The sequence below is a fragment of the Trichoderma camerunense genome, assembly GCF_050948025.1.
Source record: "Trichoderma camerunense strain CBS 138272 chromosome Unknown V8C40scaffold_15, whole genome shotgun sequence".
NCBI classification, from domain to species: Eukaryota; Fungi; Ascomycota; class Sordariomycetes; order Hypocreales; family Hypocreaceae; genus Trichoderma; species Trichoderma camerunense.
In genome coordinates this window covers 24,894-46,907 of record NW_028145355.1, presented here as the reverse complement: position 1 = coordinate 46,907, position 22,014 = coordinate 24,894, and the positions used below count along the sequence as shown (strand labels likewise).

The 22,014-nt window shown below is 51.1% G+C and overlaps 7 protein-coding genes and 2 non-coding genes across 9 annotated transcripts; 4 read left to right on the top strand and 5 right to left on the bottom strand.

Moving 5' to 3' along the window:
* The first annotated feature begins 78 nt into the window (after window positions 1-78).
* Window positions 79-158, top strand: V8C40DRAFT_t163. The gene has a single exon. It is a non-coding gene; the product is annotated as a tRNA-Arg (tRNA).
* Window positions 159-1,083: 925 nt separating this feature from the next.
* Window positions 1,084-1,820, top strand: V8C40DRAFT_63212 (uncharacterized protein). The gene is made up of 2 exons (XM_083223214.1): window positions 1,084-1,584; window positions 1,651-1,820. Exons 1-2 carry the CDS (start codon window positions 1,236-1,238, stop codon window positions 1,749-1,751), a joined length of 450 nt encoding a protein of 149 aa, XP_083070366.1. The 5' UTR covers window positions 1,084-1,235; the 3' UTR covers window positions 1,752-1,820.
* Window positions 1,821-1,984: 164 nt separating this feature from the next.
* Window positions 1,985-2,079, bottom strand: V8C40DRAFT_t158. The gene has a single exon. It is a non-coding gene; the product is annotated as a tRNA-Leu (tRNA).
* A 117-nt stretch (window positions 2,080-2,196) lies between these two features.
* V8C40DRAFT_251525 (uncharacterized protein) lies at window positions 2,197-3,927 on the bottom strand. The gene has a single exon (XM_083217204.1). The coding sequence runs from the start codon at window positions 3,750-3,752 to the stop codon at window positions 2,664-2,666; it is 1,089 nt and encodes a 362-aa protein (XP_083070365.1). The 5' UTR covers window positions 3,753-3,927; the 3' UTR covers window positions 2,197-2,663.
* Window positions 3,928-6,034: 2,107 nt separating this feature from the next.
* On the bottom strand, window positions 6,035-7,804 carry V8C40DRAFT_251517 (alkene reductase). The gene is made up of 2 exons (XM_083217203.1): window positions 7,327-7,804; window positions 6,035-7,263 (listed from the first exon to the last, which is right to left on the bottom strand). The coding sequence occupies exons 1-2, from the start codon at window positions 7,582-7,584 to the stop codon at window positions 6,292-6,294; spliced, it is 1,230 nt and encodes a 409-aa protein (XP_083070364.1). The 5' UTR covers window positions 7,585-7,804; the 3' UTR covers window positions 6,035-6,291.
* Window positions 7,805-8,873: 1,069 nt separating this feature from the next.
* On the top strand, window positions 8,874-10,276 carry V8C40DRAFT_268235 (uncharacterized protein; the record flags this gene model as incomplete). Its single annotated transcript, XM_083219940.1, has 6 exons — window positions 8,874-9,060; window positions 9,124-9,143; window positions 9,202-9,238; window positions 9,303-9,370; window positions 9,425-9,897; window positions 9,973-10,276. 6 exons carry the CDS (start codon window positions 8,874-8,876, stop codon window positions 10,274-10,276), a joined length of 1,089 nt encoding a protein of 362 aa, XP_083070363.1.
* A 3,219-nt stretch (window positions 10,277-13,495) lies between these two features.
* On the bottom strand, window positions 13,496-14,492 carry V8C40DRAFT_251507 (uncharacterized protein). The gene has a single exon (XM_083217202.1). It carries the CDS (start codon window positions 14,280-14,282, stop codon window positions 13,986-13,988), a length of 297 nt encoding a protein of 98 aa, XP_083070362.1. The 5' UTR covers window positions 14,283-14,492; the 3' UTR covers window positions 13,496-13,985.
* V8C40DRAFT_251503 (permease family-domain-containing protein) lies at window positions 13,802-16,800 on the top strand. Its single transcript, XM_083217201.1, has 4 exons — window positions 13,802-14,605; window positions 14,780-15,048; window positions 15,112-15,167; window positions 15,240-16,800. The coding sequence occupies exons 1-4, from the start codon at window positions 14,525-14,527 to the stop codon at window positions 16,556-16,558; spliced, it is 1,725 nt and encodes a 574-aa protein (XP_083070361.1). The 5' UTR covers window positions 13,802-14,524; the 3' UTR covers window positions 16,559-16,800.
* V8C40DRAFT_251502 (uncharacterized protein) lies at window positions 16,555-19,071 on the bottom strand. Its single transcript, XM_083217200.1, has 4 exons — window positions 17,915-19,071; window positions 17,762-17,839; window positions 16,786-17,684; window positions 16,555-16,714 (listed from the first exon to the last, which is right to left on the bottom strand). Exons 1-3 carry the CDS (start codon window positions 18,460-18,462, stop codon window positions 17,183-17,185), a joined length of 1,128 nt encoding a protein of 375 aa, XP_083070360.1. The 5' UTR covers window positions 18,463-19,071; the 3' UTR covers window positions 16,555-16,714; window positions 16,786-17,182.
* Between the last annotated feature and the right edge of the window lie 2,943 nt (window positions 19,072-22,014).

Here is a 22,014-nt window from a genome sequence, read left to right as displayed (position 1 = left end):
TTGCGGGCTTGTGCGAAATTTTCGACCTCAACCATTCCGTCATAAGCTAAATTATACTCCACGATTGCCAATCAAATAGGCCGTGTGGCTCAATGGCAGAGCGTCTGACTACGATTAAGTAAATCAGGAGGTTGCAGGTTCGACCCCTGTCTCGGTCAATTTTTTTCTCTCAGTTTCTGGGACGTTTTCTTTTTGGCGGTATCATCATCGGCATTTCTCTATGAGGTTGTGGTGTTGTTTTATGAAGCTGTTGATGTCTTTTTGTGGAAAAATTCCCGAGGCTGTCTGACCCTTGACAAGTTGCCGGTGTCCAAGTCTTGGCGAGGGGACTTGACCGCTTCGAGTTCCTTTCTCTCATTGTAAAGACAGAGCACAACTCAGACAGCCGAAACTTATATGCAGCACGGATCTCGGATCAGTGGTATTATGTACGTGAAGGGGCGCATTGCTCGTGTTCCGGCTCATCGGCAGTGCCAAATCAGGGGTTACTGGCATCTCACACGGGGGTGGCCCTGCAACTCCCCGTTTTGCAGGCCAAACAGCAGATCTATCTAATCAGATGCCGCTGCGTGGCATTCCCGCCAACTTCCTGCATACACGAGCTTTATGGAATCGGAACAAGTATACTACCTAGTCTTGTCAAGACTCAGAATGGCGGTTCAGACGTGTCAGTACGGAGTAAAGACTACCAAAAACACCGGGAGTGATACAGGTAAATGCACGAATCACGGCCCATTCTGTTGATACCGGTGTAGATGCGGCTCGGCTCATCGGCAGAAGGATGAGTCGGGAATATCTCTGCATTAGACTTGTTGTCAACCTTGTTTTCAGTTTGACGAATGAAGGAAGCATAGACATAGAAAGCAGCACAAAGTTTACTCATCAGGCGCTCCAGATGGATCCCAACATCACGAGAACAGCAGAGGCGCATTGCATTGACCGCTTCTTGATTACTTCCTTTTTCTTCTTTTTTTTTCTCGTATTTCGAGCTCGCATCAGGGGGCGAATGACGTCGGGACCCTGAATGACACGGAGTGAGATGCGGAAAGATCGTCAGTTTGCTTACCGGACTAGGCTGGAAGAGGAGGGTGCAGCAAGAATATATAAACGAGTGATGCCACCAGTGTTTGAAAGACGATCCGAAGAAGACAGCAGAAAACAAGCAATCAATCCTTTGAAACGAAACACTCCATCATTTCGATCATCACCATACCAACAACTTTTCATCACTCAACATGAAGTTCTTCGCCTCCTTCGTTGCCGTTGGCCTCTTTGCCGGCTTGTCTCTTGCCCAGGACAGTGTGCAAACTGCTCACGTCACTCTCCGTTCGGAGGGCAATGACCATTCTTACCCTCTCACTGTTCCGGCCGATGGCAAGCCCGTCTTGACATACAGTACCCTCCCGATCGTGGTGATTGATGCCCCCGACTTCAACGTTCTCCAGGCCTGTGTGATTGAGACTCCCGGCCCGAAGAACCTGAGCAGCACCATTGCCTCTGATGGTGTAACACAGCAGGTTGTGATTGATCCCCCTCAGGCGGTCACCAGCATTTCTTGCCAGGGAACTTGTGTTGAGACTTATGGTAAGCTTTGTGGATGAAGGATAGTCGGGTGGTTGTAATATTTGTATGCTGATCCATGATAAATAGGTTCTTGCTTCGGTCCGGACGGTCAGTACCTTGGAGCTTGCTGCAACGGCATGTGCATTGCGTCCAAGTGCAACCCTTGGAACATTGGCTCTCAGGCGTAAGGGAGTTGAGTTGTGAAAAAGTTGAGACTTGAATCACGATTGAAGGGACTGGTATCTGCAATGTGTATGCGTATGGACATGGTTAGAATGGCGATGACTGGGGTATCTTTGTTTGATGTGGCTTTCGCTTGTACATGATTATAATGCTATCAATGAGGGACTTTTGAAGTTATTCATACACACAGAGACCAAAAGCGACAAGGACAAAAAGAGTAGTGCAAAGAGGCAAAAAATGACACCTGAGGGATTCGAACCCTCGCCTATTACTAGACCGCGAAGCAAGATGAAATCCTGAACACGGCGCCTTAGACCGCTCGGCCAAAGTGCCTTTGATGGACGATGATGGGCGAGAATGCGGTTGTTGGGACTCAAGGACGAAGAGAGACAGAAAGAGAAGAGTCGCGATGTTGTTGGAATGTGTTTTCACAGGCGAGGGGGGAAAGACTTGGTGAGAATAATTGATATGAGCTACCCTATTATATCTATATACCGAATGTGGAAAGTGGATTTGGCTAAGGATGATGAGAGAATTCGTCAAAGTCATTGAGGAAAGGAGAATTATGCCGCGGCATGTATATCCTGTGAGAGAGTGGACATCCATGACAATGGGCCATCTATCTTGATATCGTACAAAGGAGAAAAGCAGCATTAAACAAAACTCGTGGTAGCAACCGCGCTCCGTTAACGCCATAATTTCTGTCAATTCGTATCGTCGTGAGGTGAAAGGTCGTCCGTTGAATACAAGCAATCCCTTGTCTAAGTGGGCAAAGAAAACGGAGGTAGGACCAATTTGCAAAGTTCATCGGGTAGAAAGCAAGCCGCCGTCATCATCATCGTTACGCATAACCAAACAAATAAGAGAAAAGGGGAAAGAAAAAAAAAGCCGCCGGCCGTCCCTAAGCAGATAATTCATCAACGTCTCTTGCCGCCGCCAGCCAGTCCATCAGCCAGGGCGGCCGTCAGAGCAGCCGTGGCGACCTTGGCTCCCTTTGCGCCCAGCCAAGGACCGGCTTCTTTGCGGTTCTGCATAATGGCCTGGGCACCAGCAGCCAAGGCGGTGCGAGCGCCGGCCTGAACCACTGGGTTCTTCCACCAGGAAGTGCCGCCTCCAAGCTTGAGGCCAGAACTGGCCACTGCGGGCATGGTGTTGCGGCGCTTGAGTGAGGAACGGTTGCTGCTGGGTGCTGCACGGTCACGATCACGGCCGCCGCGATCATGGCCTCGATCCCGGTCCCGGTCCCGGTCCCCGCCCCGGGTTCGATCTAGGTCTCGGCTGCGACTTGAGCCGTGACCGGCATCCGTGTCGCGAGGCTGTGAGCGATGTCGTCGCTCTCGATCATCTCTTCGGTCGTCATCGCCGCGGGGGCGTGATGACTTTTGGGGTGGTGATGATTCTACTCCTCCATGGGACCGGCGAGATGAACGAGGGTCCCTGCTGTTTCGGTCATCGGACGACGGTGTTGGGTAGCCGCGTGAAGAGCGGCTCTTGGGGTCTGGAGAGTCATATCGAGGCCGGCGTGGGGGTTCTGGAGATGGCTCACGGCGCGAGGACCTGTGACGCCGCTCACGTGGATCTGACGGGGGAGGGGGGTAGTCTCGTGAGCGCCGGTCAGCATCTCGGTGGCGCGAATCTCGCTGTGAATCTCTCGGTGAGTCCCTTGGCGAATAAGTGTCGCGGTCGCGGTCACGGCGGGACGAGCGAGGGTCTCGCTGAGGCGGAGGAGAGGGCGCAGAGAAGCCTGGCGGGCTTGGATGTCGACGGCTGCGGGATGGCTTTGTATCTGAACCTCCATAGCCTGGGGACGGGTTGCGACGGCTGCTGCGCCGGGATTTGCGGTCGTCGTCGGGCGAATAGGCGGGAGATGGAGGTCGGCGGCCCTTATCTGATCGGCGACGAGAGGATGAAGGGTCTTGATATGAGTCGAAAGTCTCGTCTGGATTGTAGTATGAGTGGTTGAGGCCTTGCACGGGCTCCGGCCGCGACGAGGGGTAGGTGGGCATGCTGTTGAAGCTGTGCTATAGCTGTGCTGTAGCTGTGCTGTAGCTCTATCCGTGGGGAGAAGAAAGTGGACGAATGGTTACAGGGTGAAAAGAAGCTCTCGAGGAAAGCAAAAGACAGACATTCTCAAACCGAGAGCGGAATCAAAGAAGGGTGTTGCCCTGCTTATGTATAAGCCGGAAGGGTGATGCCGTCAACATGCATGCGATGTCTGAGGTTGGACGGCAATGATAAGCCCCGCTGACTTCTGCAGGTCAGAAGCCTTACAGGGAACGGTGGTCGACTTGCAGCGCATCAGGCCTCCAAGCTTCCAATAGACGCGCCCGGCTCCGGGTCCTACAGCGGTGGTGCAGCGGGTTTCCAGCGATCCGGGGGCGCTGAGAGGGCTTACAGGGGGTTTGCAAGGTTTGGGGACCTCCTGACGTCACGCGGGCCAATGGGCGAGTCCGGCGGTGCGCCTGATGGGAAGGGCAAAAGTCGCCTGACGTCAAAGAGACGCTTTTCATGTGGCGGAGCCAGCGACAAAAGAAGTTTTGAACGTTTGCACAAAGAAGCAAATTCTGTAAAGAAGTTTTTTGAAAGATTTTTTCGAAGGACCCTGATGGATGTTGCAAGGATGGCAGGATTTGGGGAGGATTATCGTGGATTTGGGGAAACGATTGGCAGCAGATCAGCGATATCGGGTTCGATATGAGGTTCTTGTGTAACCTACATTCGACATCTACATTTTGTTTGATACACAGGAGATATCACGAGTACGCATCAACACAAAGGGTTACTCCTGCTGCCTACAACAAAATCCCTTTGTTCAAATGTCATATATCATTCGAACCGAGGCTGGAGGAGGCAGTACCTGGTATTATCCAATATGACTCTTGCAAACATGTGCGCCTGTAGGTTAGCACTTGCACCTTGTAGGCAGCCACGCGAGAAGCCTCACGTGCAGCCGCGAAGACATCAATGACTTGGAGATTCCGACCAACCAACACTTGACATTATCTCTCCATATCAGCCAACATTCAACATCCCCATGCAGCCAGCACAGGCAACACTGCATAGCCTTTAGGGATGTTGGGATGCTCGGTGAGTTTTCGCCGGCCAAGCCTTTCCCGCGAGTCTAAACGCTCGATCCGCGCCGCCACCCGCGATCAATCCGCGCCCCCGACTCCCGATCCCCTGGGCTAACGCCTTCAGTGACACAACACAGTACATTTCGATCCCTTGGCGGATCCGAAACGCCCTGAAGTTGAAATAAATCAGGTCACTCTTTTGCCTGCGCCTTGATACTGCGTGGAACGACTGTGCAACACTCCAATTGATGGTCGGACTACCCGCCGTTCTCCTCCGGCTTGGTTCCGTTTGCCTTTGCCCAGCTCCGGTTCAATCCGACCTCTTTTGCCCATGACATGTTTACACATCATTCCTTGCTGGCTTGTCTTTCACTCACTCGAGTGTCTGACATTTGGCGAGCTCAGATTCGGCACGTTGACATGTGGCGAAGAGCCGAGCGCGGATAGCTTGGCGGCTACCCGGTATTATCCTGATATTCGACGCCCTGTCTCACAGCGCCCCTTTTTGGTGGCTTGACTGAGGCGTGAGACATCTTGCGAGCTGACGTTGAGCATGTCTCAGTTGATGGTACAAGCGTCATGCTGCCGTTAAACGAGCTGACTGTCTGGGGGGGCAATCGTGGAGAATGGCATTTGTGCATTCATGGATCAATCATTTACGATACATCGCCAATCCAGAGTACAAGTATGGCTATCAAGTTTGGAGCGTGCATTGAGCATATGCATATGGATACTTGCTCGTACTGCACTCGGCAAACCTGAGGCTGAATCGTCGCACCAAAAAAGATCCCTTACTGCGGCCGAGAGAACCGTTATATCGGCCTATGCGGCCTTGTCAAACGTCGGCTGGGCGATCCTCTATGGATACCTCTAGCTGCGCAAGCATGGCTCGAGCCCTGCTATTCAAGGTAAATCCCTGTCATCCATTGCCTCGATGTGGACCTGACAACCGCCTTTAGATCCCGATGACTCCGTCCGAGTCCGCGCTTTAATTTCAATACGAGCGGGCAACTTGCAGATCACTTCTTCTCAGTCTTCAGCCGCTCGTAAATTGAGCCAATCTTGGACCTCGGCTATGGCCTCGATATGAATATGCTAAGGGCACAGATTGACGGGCGATCCGCTGCCGTTTTTCACTGGCTACCGTGAAGCCCTACTTGCCCTACTCTCACCAGGGGAAAACGGAAAAACATGTGGCTGCTCCGCTGCACTGACTCGCAATATATTCAGCTGACTCTGGCCGCGGCAGTTGCGTAAAGACTTGAAACCTGGTTAGTGGTATCGTCACGAATTTCCATGTACAGAATTACCATCATTGCGATTTGAAATTTTCATAGACAACGCTAACAGCTAACCCCAGGTAAAGCATCATCTCCATGGTATACATCCATTACTACACCATCAAATATGTGTCATGTGCTCAATTCACAATTACCAGCAGCTCCATGCAGCTTCTAAACATTACGTGCAATCAAAGCTTCTCATCATACGCCGGGTAGTCGGTAAAGCCGATGGTCGGGTCTTCAAACGGACCGTAGAAGCGAGATCTATCGTATGGGGCAAGAGGCCAGCCATTGCGCAGTCTCTCCACCAGATCCGGGTTGCTGATGAAGAATCTGCCGTACAGCAGAGCATCATATCTGCCGCTTTCCAAGACTCCCCACGAGTTGAACTGGTCGAAGCCGCCGGCAGAGAAAAAGGGCGTGTCTCCCCAGATCTTGCGGAACATGGAGAGGTCGACGTTGGGAAGCCCCCATGAGTCAAGGAACTGTTGCTTCTCCGTCTCGGAAAAGATTTGCTCGTATCGTGGCTCGATGAAGCTCACATACGACAGATTGGGGTGACGCTTCTTCAGCTCGCGGCACAGGTGGCCCCAAGTCTCCAGACGCTGTTCACTGCGGGCCTGGTTGAAGAGACCAAAGGGAGTCAGGCGGATGGCCAGGTTGTCTTCTCCCACCGTCTTGGCCAGCTCGGCCATCAGATCAAAGACGAACTTGCAGCGCTTCTCCGGCGAGCCGCCGTACTCGTCTGTTCTCTTGTTGATGTTGGAGCTTAGGAACTGCTCTGGCAGATAACCATTGCCTCCGTGAAGCTCTACTCCATCAAACCCAAGCTCCATGGCCGTCTTTGCGGCCGAGCAGTAATCACGGATGGTTTTATGGATGTGCTCGACCGTCAGCTCGAGGGGTAGCTGTTCGCTATACCTGACAGGCGTCGTCGAGTGGGGTGCGGGATACATGAAGCATTCGTTGGGATCATCCCAGGGGATGCTCGACGGGGCGACGATGGGCGTTCCGGTAAGCTGCGGGATGTTGGCGCGTCCAGAGTGCCAGAGCTGCGCATAGATGTAGGCACCTTTGGCATGGACTGCGTCAACAACCTTCTTCCATCCTTGGGCTTGCTCTTCTAGGAAGATCCCTGGGACACCGGGCATGGCATTTCCCTAAACAACTCGAGGTCAACTTCCCCGCGTCTTAATTCTACGGTGACTGGGGCGGTGACATACTTCTAGTGAAGGCGGAATGCCCTCGCTGATGAGCAGGCCGCCATCTGTTGCTCGCTGCGCATAATACTCTGCAATGACATCGTTGGGAATCCAAATGCGATTCGGATTCTCAGCAGTCGAATTCTCACGGTGCGGCGTGCCACGGTTGCGCGTCAAGGGAGCGAGCACAACTCGATGCTTGAGAGTGATTTTGCCATTGGCAATTGTAAGCGGCTCAAACAGCTTTGAGTCCTTTCCGACGTTGACTTGGGAGCCCATCTTGTCCTGTGATATACGTCTTGTTTCTTCTTTCTTTCTTGCAATATACTTCTAGAGCCAAGCAGGAAGACAGATGTACAGTGCTACTCAGCCAAAACACGAGCTGGAAAAAGCTATCCGTTAGCAGAATGACTCGGGAAACTAAGTTTCCAGAGGAGAGAAGAAGGGAGGGCGCTCATTTCCAAAAGAAGAGAAATGCGACCCTGGTATCTACTGCAACCCTAACACGCTCATCCATTGAACTATGCATGTACGTACATGCGGTATCATGCGGAAACGAGCCTTGATTACATCAATCGGCCTCCCCTGACAGAAACCGTCGGCTGAATCCTATCGAGAGCGCATGGCCACGCCTCGACATGGATCCGAGAGAAATTTGTTGCAGGGCACTCCACTCAACTCCATCCAGATGCATCGAAATGACTCCACCGCGGTAACATCGTGGGCCAGAGAGTTCTTTTGCCGAAGGCACACGATCTTTTCTAAATGAGCAAACGATCTTCATGACGGTTGTTTTAAACCATGTCGGTCTCCCATGACGGCGTTTGGCGGTGCAGCTCTTAGCTCATTCATGCTCGCCCCTAGTTCCAAGTCACATGTATCAAAGTCCTTTGGTTCTGACATTGGGGTTGAGGCTATGTGTAATGGAGGTGCGTGCCATGACTAGCATCGTGTTGTTGGTTCGCTCAGCGTACTGACTTGACTGGATATGCAGTTGGCTTGTCGTGTTTCGCCCCCCCGGCAGGCTAGATTCGGTTTCCGATTCGCACGGGGGCCACCATCTCACCGTCCTGACCCCTGCTTGGTTTCTTCAGCGGTGCCGTGGCTATCCCAATTCATCTTCCGTTGGCAGCCGGATCCACAACGGCTCGGATCCCTGGTCCCGGTCCACTTTGGCAGGTTGGACTGACGCTGCAGCTCTGAACGAGCACGATCAGGGCTTTCAAGAGGGTCCAATACCACCGATACTACAACATAATATGGCAGTTTCTGAGGCTGACCACATCGGTAGAGTGGCGGATGGTATGATGTGATTGGTAGCCGAATGTGGCCAGGGGCATCTATTTTTTAATCTATCTTTTTTCTTAATCCCTTCCTTTCCCATCCTTCTCTTGGAGACTTTTCGGGTCCAAGCAGATCCTATTACACCTGCATTAGCCCTTTATCTTGTGAATGATCCCCCCTTTCACAAGTTGCTGTCAACTTTAACTTCTAGTAGCCGTTCCTTTGACGTTCGGCATCTCTCAACCTTATTCCTTACGTTACAGAATCATGAAGTTTTGCCTGTCATGAGTTATCCCGGTGCAGCTCCGCCTCCTGAAGGCGTTATCCCTGACCTTGCTCACCCGCAAGATGTCTTGAGGACTGTCAACTATGTCACACAAGGGTTGACAATCTTCTTTGTCTCCATCTTTGTTGCCATACGATTCTATGCGAAAACCAGAGTGCTGGGAGGCGGCTTTACACCAGACGACTGTGAGTCAAGTGGTTTCCCGAAGAACGAGCAAATCAATAGAAGCTGACTTGAAAGCAAAATAGATGCAACCTACGCGGCTTATGTATGACATCTTTGGCGACGGAAATAAAGATGCGATCCAAGACTGACAAGTGCTATAGGTGCTTATGTTGGGATACTGTATCACTGCATGCTTTGGTAAGTGTAGTTTCTTTCTACCCCTTCACAGCTATTGTGAGCCGTCCCACTGACAACTGGGCAGCCAGTGCACATGGTGGAGGCCTGAACATATGGGAAGTGTCAACGGAAGAGGTTCAGAAATACTTTCAGGTAACAATCACGTCCTTCAGTGTCCTATGTAGAAAGCTAACGTCCAGTTCAAAGTCTTGCTATGCCGCCACCATCTTCTATGCCCCGATGGCCATGACAGTCAAGCTGGCCCTGCTCGTCATCATCATCCGAGTCTTTGGAGCCGTCCACCGGCGAACCCTGATCGGAATCTATATCTTCATTGGCATGATTGTTGCATACTACGTCTCCGGCTTCTTCATCAAAATCTTCATATGTTGGCCCATAAGGGCGTATTGGGAAGGCGACGCGAGCAAATGCATGAACCAGAGCGCCATTGTCACGGCCGATTCCATCATCAGTGTCATCAGCGACTTGGCCATCTTGTTGCTCCCGACACCCCTTACCTGGTCGCTCCAACTGCCTCGACGGAAACGCCTTCGCGTTAGTGGACTTTTGTGTGCTGGAGGAGTTGCTACGGGGTTTAGCATTTATAGATTGGCCATGATTGTTGACCAACGCAACTCTACCAACATGACCATGGTTTTCATCAAGGTTATTCTGTCAGGGTAAGGAACCGTCCTGCGTTCTGCTATGCAGCTGGAGGATTGAACGACTCAAGCTAACGTGATTGTCAAAACCAGAAACGCCGAAGTAGGCATTGGCTTGATATGCGCCTGTCTCCCAGCCGTCAGCGCCCTCTACGTCCAACGCACACGCGGTTCTTCATACTTCAAAAACCCTGGCCACTCCAGCGTCACCGGCCGCGGCGAAATCATGCTGACGCGATCATACCACGTCGACAGATCAGCAGTGGACAAGGACGTGGACGAGAGCGCCCTCGAGCTGGGCCACGACGAGGCAGGCCTCGTGTCCAACATGGGGGCCCAGGTCAAGGCCAATGCCCCAGAGAGCCATCACTCCAACCGATCCGAGGAGACGCTTTGATGCTTTTTGTCCTTTGTCCGCCGTCTTCTTTCGCACAGCCAAAAGTTGGACCGACGCTATTTTTTACACCTAATTCAAAAGTTTTCACGTTGATATGAGTACACAGATATGGGCAGGGATGTAGAATGAAACAGGGCATATAAATTCGGTTTCGGGAGGGAATTTTTGCTATATACCAGTCTTTTCGTAAGGCAAGCACATTTCATTTAATACTATTCTATGAATTACACCCATTGAGCCGAAATACTCGATATATGCGAAGAAGTAAGCCTCATGATATGACCCATATTAGTAGTTGAGGCTCTATCTCGGGGAAAAGAGGAGGAGAATCGGAGCTTGAATAAGACCCATCTTTCGACCGTTTCAAGGTTCCATCTGAGGGGAAACAAGAAAGACAAGAGATGGGTGCTCCAACAAGGCTCATCTTTCGACAATCAAGTGGATAGTAATCCACCTGGCTCTGTGGCTCCCCCGTTCGTCATGCAAATGCGAATGCAACATGATATGCCTGTGATGCTGACTTCATCCCCTGAGAGATCATTTCTCGCTTCGAAATTTGGCCCCCGCCCTTCGCGATCGGCACCCCGGTTTTCGCAAAAACTTCCAGGTTGGAGGGAAAAGAAGTGCATGCTCCTACAAGGGGAAGGTAGCTCGTGGAGGGGACCCCCTGTGGCTACAGTACATGTAAGAGTACGAAATAGGCTTGAAGGATTTCGAGCGTCAGCATAATGCTTGGCGGCGGCGGACAGCTAAATTGTGAGAGGGGGAGCGGCGTTTGGAAGAGTCGGACGAGGGAATCCATGTATGTTTAACTTGTAATGTTGTATTATCGTTTACAGGGACATGCTTGGTCTTGTAATGGGATTTATTTTTGAAAGTGACGATAGTTTGTTATCGTACGACTTGAAGCGTTTCGGGCTTGGTTGTGCCATGTCTGCAAGTCTCTGATCATTTGAGGCCTTTTCATGCTCAAGCAGACAAGTAAGAGCATTTTTTACCTTAGATGGGAGTTAACTAAACATGAGCAGGGATGGATCAGTGAGATTGAGATTTAGCCTGAGCGTACTCGTATGGAGTATTCCCACTTCGAATCGTAAAGAATGAGCGGGCATTTTCTGTCATTTTTGCGGTCAGATTCGGTGCGATCGCGTGGGTACGGCAAGGACGGGAAAGCTAGGCAAGAGGCTTATTCCGTTTCTTTGGGGGCATGATTTTTGGCTTCTGACTTGGCTATAAAGGTGTTTCTTGATGGGTTGATGGAGACGAGATTTTATGGCTGCTTATGTTTGGGGCTAAAGAGAGGGATATCCAGGTACATGGGTTGAGATCTGCGGTTATGGCTTGATAGGCTAAAAGCGTTGTTTACGAGTACGACTGGCAGGTCGTTGGAAAGCAGTAAGTAGTACTAGTAGGTTGGCTAGATTATTATTGACGCTTGGTAGGACTTTGACATTATCAATTTTTCGAACATGTATATGGACAAATTGTAGCTTTACTGTCTATGAGTATGCACCCCTTTCATATGTCATACAGCATCAGTAGACGGGGCACGTGAGAATTCAATAATGCGTGTCTGCACCATGCAGTGGTACCATCCTTGATGAGAAGGATTGTAATAGTTGGCATCCAGGATGGCTGTCTCATGAAATGTCAGGATGGCTCATGTTGAAGAGAGCTGGCAAGGTAGGAGTCAGTTGTCTACATGTGGCTGACAAAGTCTGGAAATCGTGAGACTTCAGCTGCCAAAAGAGTAGAATCGGTGTTTGAATGCGCAGCCGTCGACAGGGTTAGCTCAAGTATAAGAGGTGAGGACAGCGCCACATGTGTAAGTGTTTTGTGAACATTGAGTGACGCTCCTCGGGTCATGTCCTCTTTTGAGACTACCGCTTTGTAGTGTCTGTTGAAGGTGGTCGCCGACTTATATACAACTCCGACGGACCTTTCGGATGCCTGCGTGGGATAAGTATTGGGGGTCGTCGAATACACGGCTCATTTGGATCGATCAGGTAGTAATGCCGTGTGAGCGTATATGTGTGTAAAAACTGAATCACGGGTTCGTTTGACGAGTTGCCAGACCGGACTTTATGTATTCCGTAGATGAAGCCATCTGATAGGCCGCGGGCTTATCGTTTCTCGTTGGAGTAGGCTGTACTTGCATGTGTATGTGTACTCGTATGTGTATGTGTATGCACCATCTCCGGGGAGCTCGCCGGCAGAGCTTTGTGAGCAGTATCAACTACACATCCAGGGAAGACCCGACAGGTCGCCTGGCGGGAGTCGCCGCCCTCCATCTCGCAGGCTCCCGAGAATCTGGGGGATAGGCGATAGTTTATACTGCGGGAGGGCGATGTCTTGATAGCGATGCAGGTACCGCGATTCGATAAGGTATCTCGATAATGCGGAGAAGATAACAAGACACACATGGATGCTGATAACGAGCCGAGCAGCTCTTTGCAACGTGCGGATTCACAAACTCGTACATACCGACCTGCTGATGCTACTGGACACACGAATTCGCATTTGGAGACGCCAAAACGGCGACCCCGGACCGGAGCGGAATCAAGCCCGGGTTTTGGGGGCTTGCTTATCGATGCGGTGCGATTGGCTGTTTTGCATCTTCTTTTCATGCCGCCTTTGTTAGCCTCTTTTTCCATGATGGAATTCTCGAACAGGGTCTAGCTGGATGGGGCAATCGAGACGGCGTTTGTGCCTGTTTGAGGCTTGATGAAGGGTGAAAAGAAAATATTTTATGGAGGGGCGCAGAGATAAGGGAAGACAGCCGACAAGCCGATTATTCTTCTAGACACTCGGACTTTTTTTATGGTTCCTTTTATGGTTCCATGGCTACGAAGTTTTAAATTCCAGAACATGTTTGGAAAGATGGAAATAGAAACGGGTAACCTTGATGGATTAATTACAGGACTGAGATGATATGAGTGCATACAACGCTCGGGGCAGAGAAGCATCTAACCTCCACCAAGCATCGGTTTTATGTCTTTTGTCTTGTTCAACGGCGATCTGACCGCATGGATGGATATTGGGCATGTGCGTGTGTGCACACTAGCAGACGGACCGAGGGAGAATGGCGGCTTTGGGGGCTAGCAAATTTGAGTGTGGATTTTTAGTGCCCGGGTTTGCCATGGGCTAATTTCTACGGTTATTCGAATTGGATGCATGTTGCCAGTTACAGTACAGTACGAGTATCAGGCATCTACGAATGTCCTCCACGCTGATATACACAGAGCCCGCTATTATTAATTCCCTAGTTGGATAGAGGTGATGGATATTAATTCATTATCCACTGATGAAGCGTCTCGTTATCTGTTCAGCTTCAGCTCGGGTACTCGTATGTACTTGTGCTGCGCAGTCACGTCACATCCTGGGATGATGTACATGTACAGGCCTAGGTACTAGGTAGATGCTTAACCGCACACGAGATACCGCACGCGATGGTGGCTCCTTCTCCAGCTTCGCGGGCCCACTGCCTGCCCTCCCACACGCCGCAGCGCGCGCAATTGATTAAGTGATGCGTCGATTAATGGAATCGCAATTGTCTTGTCATGGCTCAGCTCTTCGGTTTTACTTGTGCAAATCACCGAAGGCTCAGCTATCGACAATTCGGAGGCCGCAGATATTACTTACCGAGTATTATCAGCTACCTTAGCCAACAGTCCCAATATATTGGCTGCTGCTCTCTTTCATCTGCCCGCTATAAATAATACAGCATCGCATCGCCTTTCCGACCAACCGACCCGAATCGAATCGAATCGGTTCCTCTCCTCCTTGTTTCCCCCCGCCCAACACTCTGCAGATCGCGGGTACGAGCATCGTTGCATCCATCGAACTGGTACGACACAGTGTTGGCCCTCTCCCCTCCCCACGGGAACCAAAGTCGAGTCCCCTCATCGTCACCACCAACAACAAGCAACACCAACATCGACGTCTCAGAAACTGCCCATTCGAACATAAAGAAAGAGAAGACGCCAATCAGCACCCAAACCAGCATTCCAATCAAAACCACACACCCCGCAGCGTTCCCTTCGCCCCTGGTCCCTTTTTTTCTTTCGTTCGCCGCCACCGCTATCGCTAGCTAGCCGCCCCACCACGAACCACGCGAAAAAAAATACAAAAGAGGTTTTTCCCATCGCGCAAATCTTTCCGGCTTCCCTCTCTCTTCTAGAGGACGTATAGTCCTTTCGTCACTCCCAAATCGACTCTTCGTCGCCAAACGAGACAAACTTCGCAGCCATGGGGTGGATGGACAACATCAACAAGAAGGTCGCCGTCAGTCCGGTGGGCAGATGGTTCCGGTTGGAGGGCTGTGGTCATGTAAGTCGCCTCTTCTCTTTTGCTTCCTTTTGATCTCGGCCACGTCACGAGACACCTCGTGGCTCGGTCAACACCACCAGGGACGGCAGCTTCCGAGACATCAATAGAAGAAGCTGTCTCATCTCATAATGCTCATGACACTTTGCTCACAATGTCTCGTTCCACGTCTTTTAGCCCAAAGAGCGCAAGGGATCCCAATTCTTCACCGAGATCCGCGGTGGTCTGGCCACCTTCTTCGCCATGGCCTACATCATCGCCGTCAACTCCTCCATTGTCTCGGATTCCGGCGGTACCTGCGTCTGCAATGGCGGCTCCGCCGACCCCATTTGCAACACCAACGAAGAGTACGCCCTGTGTGTCCAGGCTATCAAGCGTGATGCCGTCACTGCCACCGCCGCCATCTCGGCCTTTGCCAGTTTCTTCATGGGCCTCCTGGCTAACCTGTAAGACAAGCTGCGTCTGATATAAAGACAGCTGGGACAATTCATCTGACTCTTATATCACAGCCCCGTCGGTCTTGCCCCTGGAATGGGTCTGAATGCCTACTTTGCGTACACTGTTGGTAAGTCGAGACTTGTCTTGCAACCCTCTCCATACTCTTGAGAGAATCTTGCATTCTGACTCCCATATGCAGTTGGTTTCCACGGATCTGGTCCCGTCCCTTACCGCGTCGCCTTGACTGCCATCTTCGTTGAGGGCTTCATCTTCCTGGGCCTGGCTATCTTTGGTATGCGACAGTGGCTTGCCCGTGCCATTCCTCACTCGATTAAGCTGGCTACCGGCGTGGGTATTGGTCTCTTCCTGACCCTCATCGGTCTGACCTACAGCGAAGGTCTCGGTATCATCACTGGAGCCACCGACACCCCTCTTGCGCTGGCCGGCTGCTCGCCCGCCAACATGCTCGACGACGGCACTTGCCCCAGCTTTGACAAGATGCGCCACCCCGCCATGTGGATCGGTATCTTCTGCGGAGGTTTCTTTACCGTGCTTCTCATGATGTACCGTGTCAAGGGAGCCGTCATTGCCGGTATTATCCTCGTCAGCATCATCTCCTGGCCCCGAACCACGCCCATCACCTACTTCCCTCATACTCCCGTTGGAGACGACTCGTTCAACTTCTTCAAGAAGGTTGTAGACTTCCACCGCATCGAGAACACGCTCAACGTGCAGGAATGGGATGTGAGCGCGTATGGTGGCCAGTTTGGTCTTGCCCTCATCACCTTCCTGTATGTCGATATCCTCGACTGCACGGGTACCCTGTACGGTATGGCTCGTTTTGCCAACCTCATCGACCCCGTCACCCAGGACTTCGAGGGTTCCGCTGTTGCCTACATGGTTGACGCCATCAGCATCTCCATCGGTGCTCTCTTTGGTATTCCGCCCGTTACGGCCTTTGTCGAGTCCGGTGCTGGTATTTCCGAAGGTGGCAAGACTGGTCTCACATCCGTCGTGACCGGCATTTGCTTCTTCATCAGCATCTTCTTTGCTCCCATCTTCGCCTCCATCCCGCCCTGGGCTACTGGTAGTGTCCTCATCCTCGTCGGATCCATGATGGCCACTTCCGTCACCGAGATCAACTGGAAGTACATGGGCGATGCTGTCCCTGCTTTCCTTGCCATCGCCATCATGCCCTTCACATACTCGATTGCCAACGGCCTCATTGCCGGTGTCATGTCGTACATCATCATCAACTCCATCGTAGGACTCCTCAGATTCGTTTCTCGCGGCCGCATCGTGCCTCCCAACCACGACGAAAAGGAGCCCTGGACATGGCGCATTCCTGGCGGATTCTTCCCTCCCTGGATTGTTCGCTTGTTCCAGGGCAAGAAGGACTTTTGGCGGGAGCCTGATTCCGTCGTTGTAGACACTGCGGCGGAAAAGGAGCAAGACGTCAACTCAGATGCCGGCAACGATGTGAGCCGCACTGCCGAAACCGCTGAGGTCAAGATGTAAAGCGGTGCTTGTATAAAAGCAAACTTCAACAAATGCTTATGAGCATAAAGATGATAGAGAAAGAGTAGGATGTCGACATAATTTTTTTTTTTGGCGGTTCGATGATAGATGAATGTTTTGATATGATGTATGATGGTATAAAATCTAGAGGGATACCTAGAGAGAGCTGGGAATTAGTTAATCATGATACCTATGTTTTGTTTTGCTGTTAGAGAAAGAAATAAAACCTTTTTTGATACCAACTCGGGTAAAGATAGGCGACGTCTGCTGTAATAAGTGTGATAAACATCATCACCAAGTGACTGGTAGGATCAAAATGGCTTAGATCATTGTGTTTATTTTCATATCTTCATGTCATGGTCATAAACTTTTGGGTATATCCAAAAATGCCTGCCGCAGCTATAAACGCTCCAGACTCGCTCGCTTTATGCCATCAAAGCAATGTGTTTCAGCTCACTGCCAAATTTGTTAGTACAATTGTTTCATCTCACGAGTTGATATTGAAAGAGATAGCAAGTGGATATTGGGACAGGGAGGAAATTGATATAAGGAGAGGGGACAAGTCGAGGTTGGGAGAGAAGACAAGTTGATGTTGGGAGAGGGAGGACAAGAATATAAAAGGACTCACTCTTGCACCTGGAATCCGACCTTGGTCGCAGGATACTGCACTTCCTCGCCCTCGTCTCGCCCGAGCTTGGCCTGTTCCTCGCGGACCTTCTTCGCCTTCTCGGCCAGCGCCGGGACGGGCGCCAGGTCAAAGTCGGAGTTGAGATGCCAGAAGAGGGTGCTCGAGATGCGGACGAGAGGCCGGTCGGGGAACTCGGCCTTGCGCTTCTCGATGACCTCGAGGGTGCGCTCGTTGACGACGACCTCGTGGTAGCCGGCCTTGATGAGGCCGCCGGTGATGTACTCGATCTGCTTGCCGGCCTGGACGAGGAGGTAGTTGCCGGGCGGGATCTTGACGGGGATGCGGGAGCCCGTGTTGCGGGCCCAGATGTTGAGGCCGGGGTAGCGGGAGCGGCCGTGGATGGTGAGGAAGTTGAGGTCGGTGTGGAAGCCGGCGAGGATGGTGTCTTTGGCACCGTACTTGGTGAGGTCGGAGGCGGTTGGGGCGAGGAGATGGGGGCTGTGGGAGGGTTGACGTTAGTTTGAGATGAGAGGAAGAGGAATAGGAAGAAGGGGAGAGGAGAAGAGGGAACGTACCCGTAGCGGCCGGCGGAGCTGAAGTGGTCGGCTTCGAGACCGAGACCGAGGGCTGTCATTTCAGACAGCTTGGAGACTCTGCCATCCTGGTGTTAGTTTCTTTTGAAAAAGTCTCTCCATGAAGCCATAGATAATGTGTAGAGATGGACTAACGCATTCTTCATGGAGCTCCCCCACTGGTTCATGGTCGGTGCCCATCTCTCCTTGATATGCGCGGCATCGGGCACGATATTCTCAGCGTTGAGCCCCGGAAACTGCGTCTCGTACGGCGGCAGCTCGACCATGCGCCAGAAGAAGCGGCACTTTGGGTCGGGCGAGTGCGCCGAGATGTCGAGCGGCCGCTGGCTCGGGTCCAGGCGCTGGATGACGTCCAGGCAGGGCTCGTCGACGGCGCACTTTGGCTTCTCGGTGTTTTCGAGCGTGACGCCGATCTGGTAGCTCAGCTCGGGGCGCTCGTCGCGCTTGAGGTCCTGCTCGGGCTGGGCGAAGTAGTCCTCCAGCAGGTCGAGGAAGGTGTTGTTGTCGGCTTCGGAGACGCGGGAGTCGTGCAGCAGCAGGGCACCGTATGTGATGAGGGCGGAGGCGGCGCGAGAGCATTCGGCTTGGACGGCGGGAGAGGAGGAGGGGTTGTTGAGGTAGATGTCGAGGTCGATGATGGGGAGGTCCATGGGGAGGTCTTGGGGCTGCGATTCGGTCGCCATGATGGGAGGTTTTCTTCTTTGTTCTTGTGATTATTCGCGCAGGGAAGAAGAGGATATTCTGACAAGATAGAGGGAATAGATAAGAGATGATTTGGAAAAAAAGAAGATTCACGCGTGAATAATCCTGGGGGATCACAGAACTGAAAAAAGTTTTTTGACCAGGGGAGAGAATATTAGCGAGACTCAAAACTCGGCTATCGTCGTCTGCTTTGCTTCTAGGGCTTCGAGAAAAGATGCAAATCGAACAATAAGATGCCGAGTTAGAGCCATGCTCACGACCCAGACGAGGCCAGAAATGGCATGAGGGGGAGGGGCAGCAAGGCTAAGAAAAGCGGCCGGCGGCGTGAGAAGAGCTTTTGGTGGAGATGAAGGCCGGGGATGGACGTCGGAGCCGGCCGATGACGCCCGGAGGACGCCTTGACTAAGCTCGTGATGGCGGCAGAAACGGGCAGTTAAAGATGAATCGAGACGTAACGAGATCCACTGCCGGACGGGGAGTGGGGATGGTTGAATTTTTTCTTTAATTCTGGAAGGGATCCTTTGTGTTGTCTGTAATAAGAAAGATTTGTGTGGATTTGGGACTTTGAATATGGAGACGAGAATTATAGCACCAAGGATTGGGCCAAGTCTTAACGCAGCCTCGCTTCTGTATGCGATGTGTTACATGCAACCCCTAGCCAGTCGATCCCCAGTCCAGAAACACCTGCATTTCTCGTTTGCCACAAAATCATGCAAGACATTAAGCCTCACCGTGAAAATCCCTGCTCAAAATATTTTTTTTCCTCCGGAATCACGGACCGGTATTCCGGAGGACTCTCCAACCGGATGTCGTTCCTGTGCATTGCATGAAGCAGAATATTCCCTGCTTGTGTAACGCGAGAAGTGATACCAGGAGGGGTTTCGTGATTTAGATTGGTAGAAGCCCTGTTGTTTTTATGGTCCTTGGCTAGGCGAGCATCATTCTCTTGACGGGGAAGAGAGGTGATGCATCCGGAGAATGTGATTAACACGTGGGATTCAAGGGTTTGATGAGACGTGCCTGTGGTGTAATTTGTACCTGGCAGCTTGGAAGGAATGCGTGAGTTCTCGTGTAACAATGACCTTGTGTGCAAGTAGCTGCAAGAGGGAGAGAGAGACGGGGTCAAGGTCGTGTGTCAAGTACAGACACGCTGAACGCTGCCACGAGAGTGAAGCTATTGTTAGTACCAGGCACTTGGTGGTGATGAATTGCTTTGGCGATTTAGCAGTGTAGCTGCCACCCATCAAAATGGATTTAGCAATTCTCGTAAATTTTCTTCATTGCAGAATTTGAGTATCATTCGAATAATTTTCTTCATTTACATGCCAACTCTAAATAGAAATTAATTGAAGAGTCTCGATAGCTGCACACAGCAGGCGATGTAAAAAGAAAAAGAAGAAAAGCCAAGGTAGCCCACCGCCCGCCCGACATAGGCTTAGCACCGTTTCTTATCCGTTATCCACCCTAGCAGATCATTGCGAGCTAGAGCATCCTGAGCCGAATTTTAAGATCTTGCATTGCAGCCAAACCTCGAACCAACGACACTCTTCAATCGGCGCAATGGAGCAGTTCCTCCTCTCGGCCCAGCATTCGGGGGCAATCAACCACGCCCACACATTTTTTCTTCCGCAATCGGCTGCGGAATTGGCACGAGAGGTTCGCATTACCGTCGCCATCGTTGCGTGTGCCTGGGTCGCGGTTACGGCCATCAAGCAGTTTAGCTGGAGGAATCACGGGCCAAGATGATGACGGAGGGGCTCTGGAAGATGTGGTGATGAATGTATGATGACCTTATCTGAAACATCTGTTGGCGTCGTAATTTTAATGGATTAAGGGTTAACGGAAGCTTTTTCTAGTGTTATATTATGATACCCACGATAGATTTACGAATAGACCATTCCACTCCCATCGGTTCCAGCGTTTTGAGTTGCGTCCAATGACTTGCCTAAGAACAAAAAGAGTATCCAGTTACTCGATAGGGATATTTTTCTTGCTTTTGAGTTGTGCTGGAGAACCTGCTTACGAGAGGTTCTGGTTTCGAATAAGCCTTCGCTCTAGGCAGTAGGGCAATAAAACTTTGCTGTTTATCGATAGTAGACGACGCATTCCGAGACATCCTACGGCGTAGGATTTGGCTAGCTTCGGATAGGAACTTCGGGCATGGAACTTCGGAGATGGAACTTCGGACATGACTTCGGGCATGGAGCACATCTCACTCAGGAACCTTCTGTTGATCCAACACTTACAAACAATTACTACCTAATATCTCACTCCTCCCGGGAATAATGCCGGGTTAACGAGATGTGAAAGAGGAGTACAGCCAAATCTATCACTCTAACAACAGCAAAGCCAACATAAAGTGCCGACATTCGATTTGTTCATCATCTCACATCAGCAGCCTCCAAGCCCCAGTAGCCCATTTCTAGTGGCATCTTCGAGCGAGAAATTTTGAAGATCAAATCATGGCATCTAGGTCATAGAGGGGGAGCGCCGAGAATAGCAGAGGGCTTATACCCAGCGTGGTCATATGCCGACTCTTTGGGAAGGCATATTTGTAAGTGCACCGTTTCCATTTCTAGAGTTGCTCTCTTGAGTTTATCAATCTACTAGTCTATAGTGATCTATCGGATTCACAATCAGTTGGCATCCCCGGAGATTGCTCAAGTCTTGGGCAAGCTATTTGAAAGACAAATTGCCTACGAGACGGCCAGTGCAGGCGAATTATCTACGTCATTTATCGGGCCAAAGCATTCCCTACCTTGAACAACACTCTTGACGCGGCCGCCAAATGGCATCATGATGGTCTTTTGGACCGTACAAATAATACAACTGAGAAAAATGCTGGGCCACTTCTCGCAGAATGTCGCCGAATTTGGGGAAAAGAATCGAGCTTCGGCCATATCCTTAGACCGTCAATTTGCCCAAAGAGCTGTTACCATTCCCATTACGGAGTACACACAGCTTATTGCTGCGTATGGAGTACATCAGCTCAATTATGTGCATGATTTTTCGATTACTTATCAAGTTGATTCAATTCCCAGAGCAGTTGGCAGCATCAGCCGCCATCTTAGATCTCAGCCGCCATGAGGCTTACGGACATATCAACTCTTTCCCAAGAGGGGTCATAGTTCCCATTGAACCGAGGTAATGCATCTATTAGAGTGCTGATTCATCTTTTCCACCCACTTCATTCAGTTCTTCGCACCTACGTCGGAGTCACTCTCACCTCTGCTTGTCTCTCACTCCAGCGTATCCGCCAAAACTCTCATATTATACCGTACGGATATCTCAAGATTGGCTTCAATGGCCAACAGCTTATGTCAGCGCTACAAAAGTGACAGCTATCGCACACTCTAGGAGGCCTCGTTTACTCCTCACAGGAGTGTATTCTCCACAATGGAGGAGATTGCCGAGGCACTGCAACCTGCTGACCTGCAACTAGCTGACAGTAGAGGCTAAAGTCAGTGATGTGACGGCCAGCTCAGGTAGAAAACATGCCAACGACTTATAATAAATAATTGTTTAAATAGCTT

Coding starts and splice junctions, on each gene's coding strand:
- V8C40DRAFT_251507 (XM_083217202.1), bottom strand. CDS start 14,282: ATGCTGGTTTGGGTGCTGATTGGCGTCTTCTCTTTCTTTATGTTCGAA.
- V8C40DRAFT_251503 (XM_083217201.1), top strand. CDS start 14,525: ATGGGGTGGATGGACAACATCAACAAGAAGGTCGCCGTCAGTCCGGTG. Junction 15,049..15,111: donor ATGGGCCTCCTGGCTAACCT/GTAAGACAAGCT, acceptor CTTATATCACAG/CCCCGTCGGTCTTGCCCCTG. Junction 15,168..15,239: donor CTACTTTGCGTACACTGTTG/GTAAGTCGAGAC, acceptor TCCCATATGCAG/TTGGTTTCCACGGATCTGGT.
- V8C40DRAFT_251502 (XM_083217200.1), bottom strand. CDS start 18,462: ATGGCGACCGAATCGCAGCCCCAAGACCTCCCCATGGACCTCCCCATC. Junction 17,840..17,914: donor GGGAGCTCCATGAAGAATGC/GTTAGTCCATCT, acceptor CCAGGATGGCAG/AGTCTCCAAGCTGTCTGAAA. Junction 17,685..17,761: donor AGCTCCGCCGGCCGCTACGG/GTACGTTCCCTC, acceptor ACCCTCCCACAG/CCCCCATCTCCTCGCCCCAA.
- V8C40DRAFT_63212 (XM_083223214.1), top strand. CDS start 1,236: ATGAAGTTCTTCGCCTCCTTCGTTGCCGTTGGCCTCTTTGCCGGCTTG. Junction 1,585..1,650: donor AACTTGTGTTGAGACTTATG/GTAAGCTTTGTG, acceptor CATGATAAATAG/GTTCTTGCTTCGGTCCGGAC.
- V8C40DRAFT_251525 (XM_083217204.1), bottom strand. CDS start 3,752: ATGCCCACCTACCCCTCGTCGCGGCCGGAGCCCGTGCAAGGCCTCAAC.
- V8C40DRAFT_251517 (XM_083217203.1), bottom strand. CDS start 7,584: ATGGGCTCCCAAGTCAACGTCGGAAAGGACTCAAAGCTGTTTGAGCCG. Junction 7,264..7,326: donor GCATTCCGCCTTCACTAGAA/GTATGTCACCGC, acceptor CGAGTTGTTTAG/GGAAATGCCATGCCCGGTGT.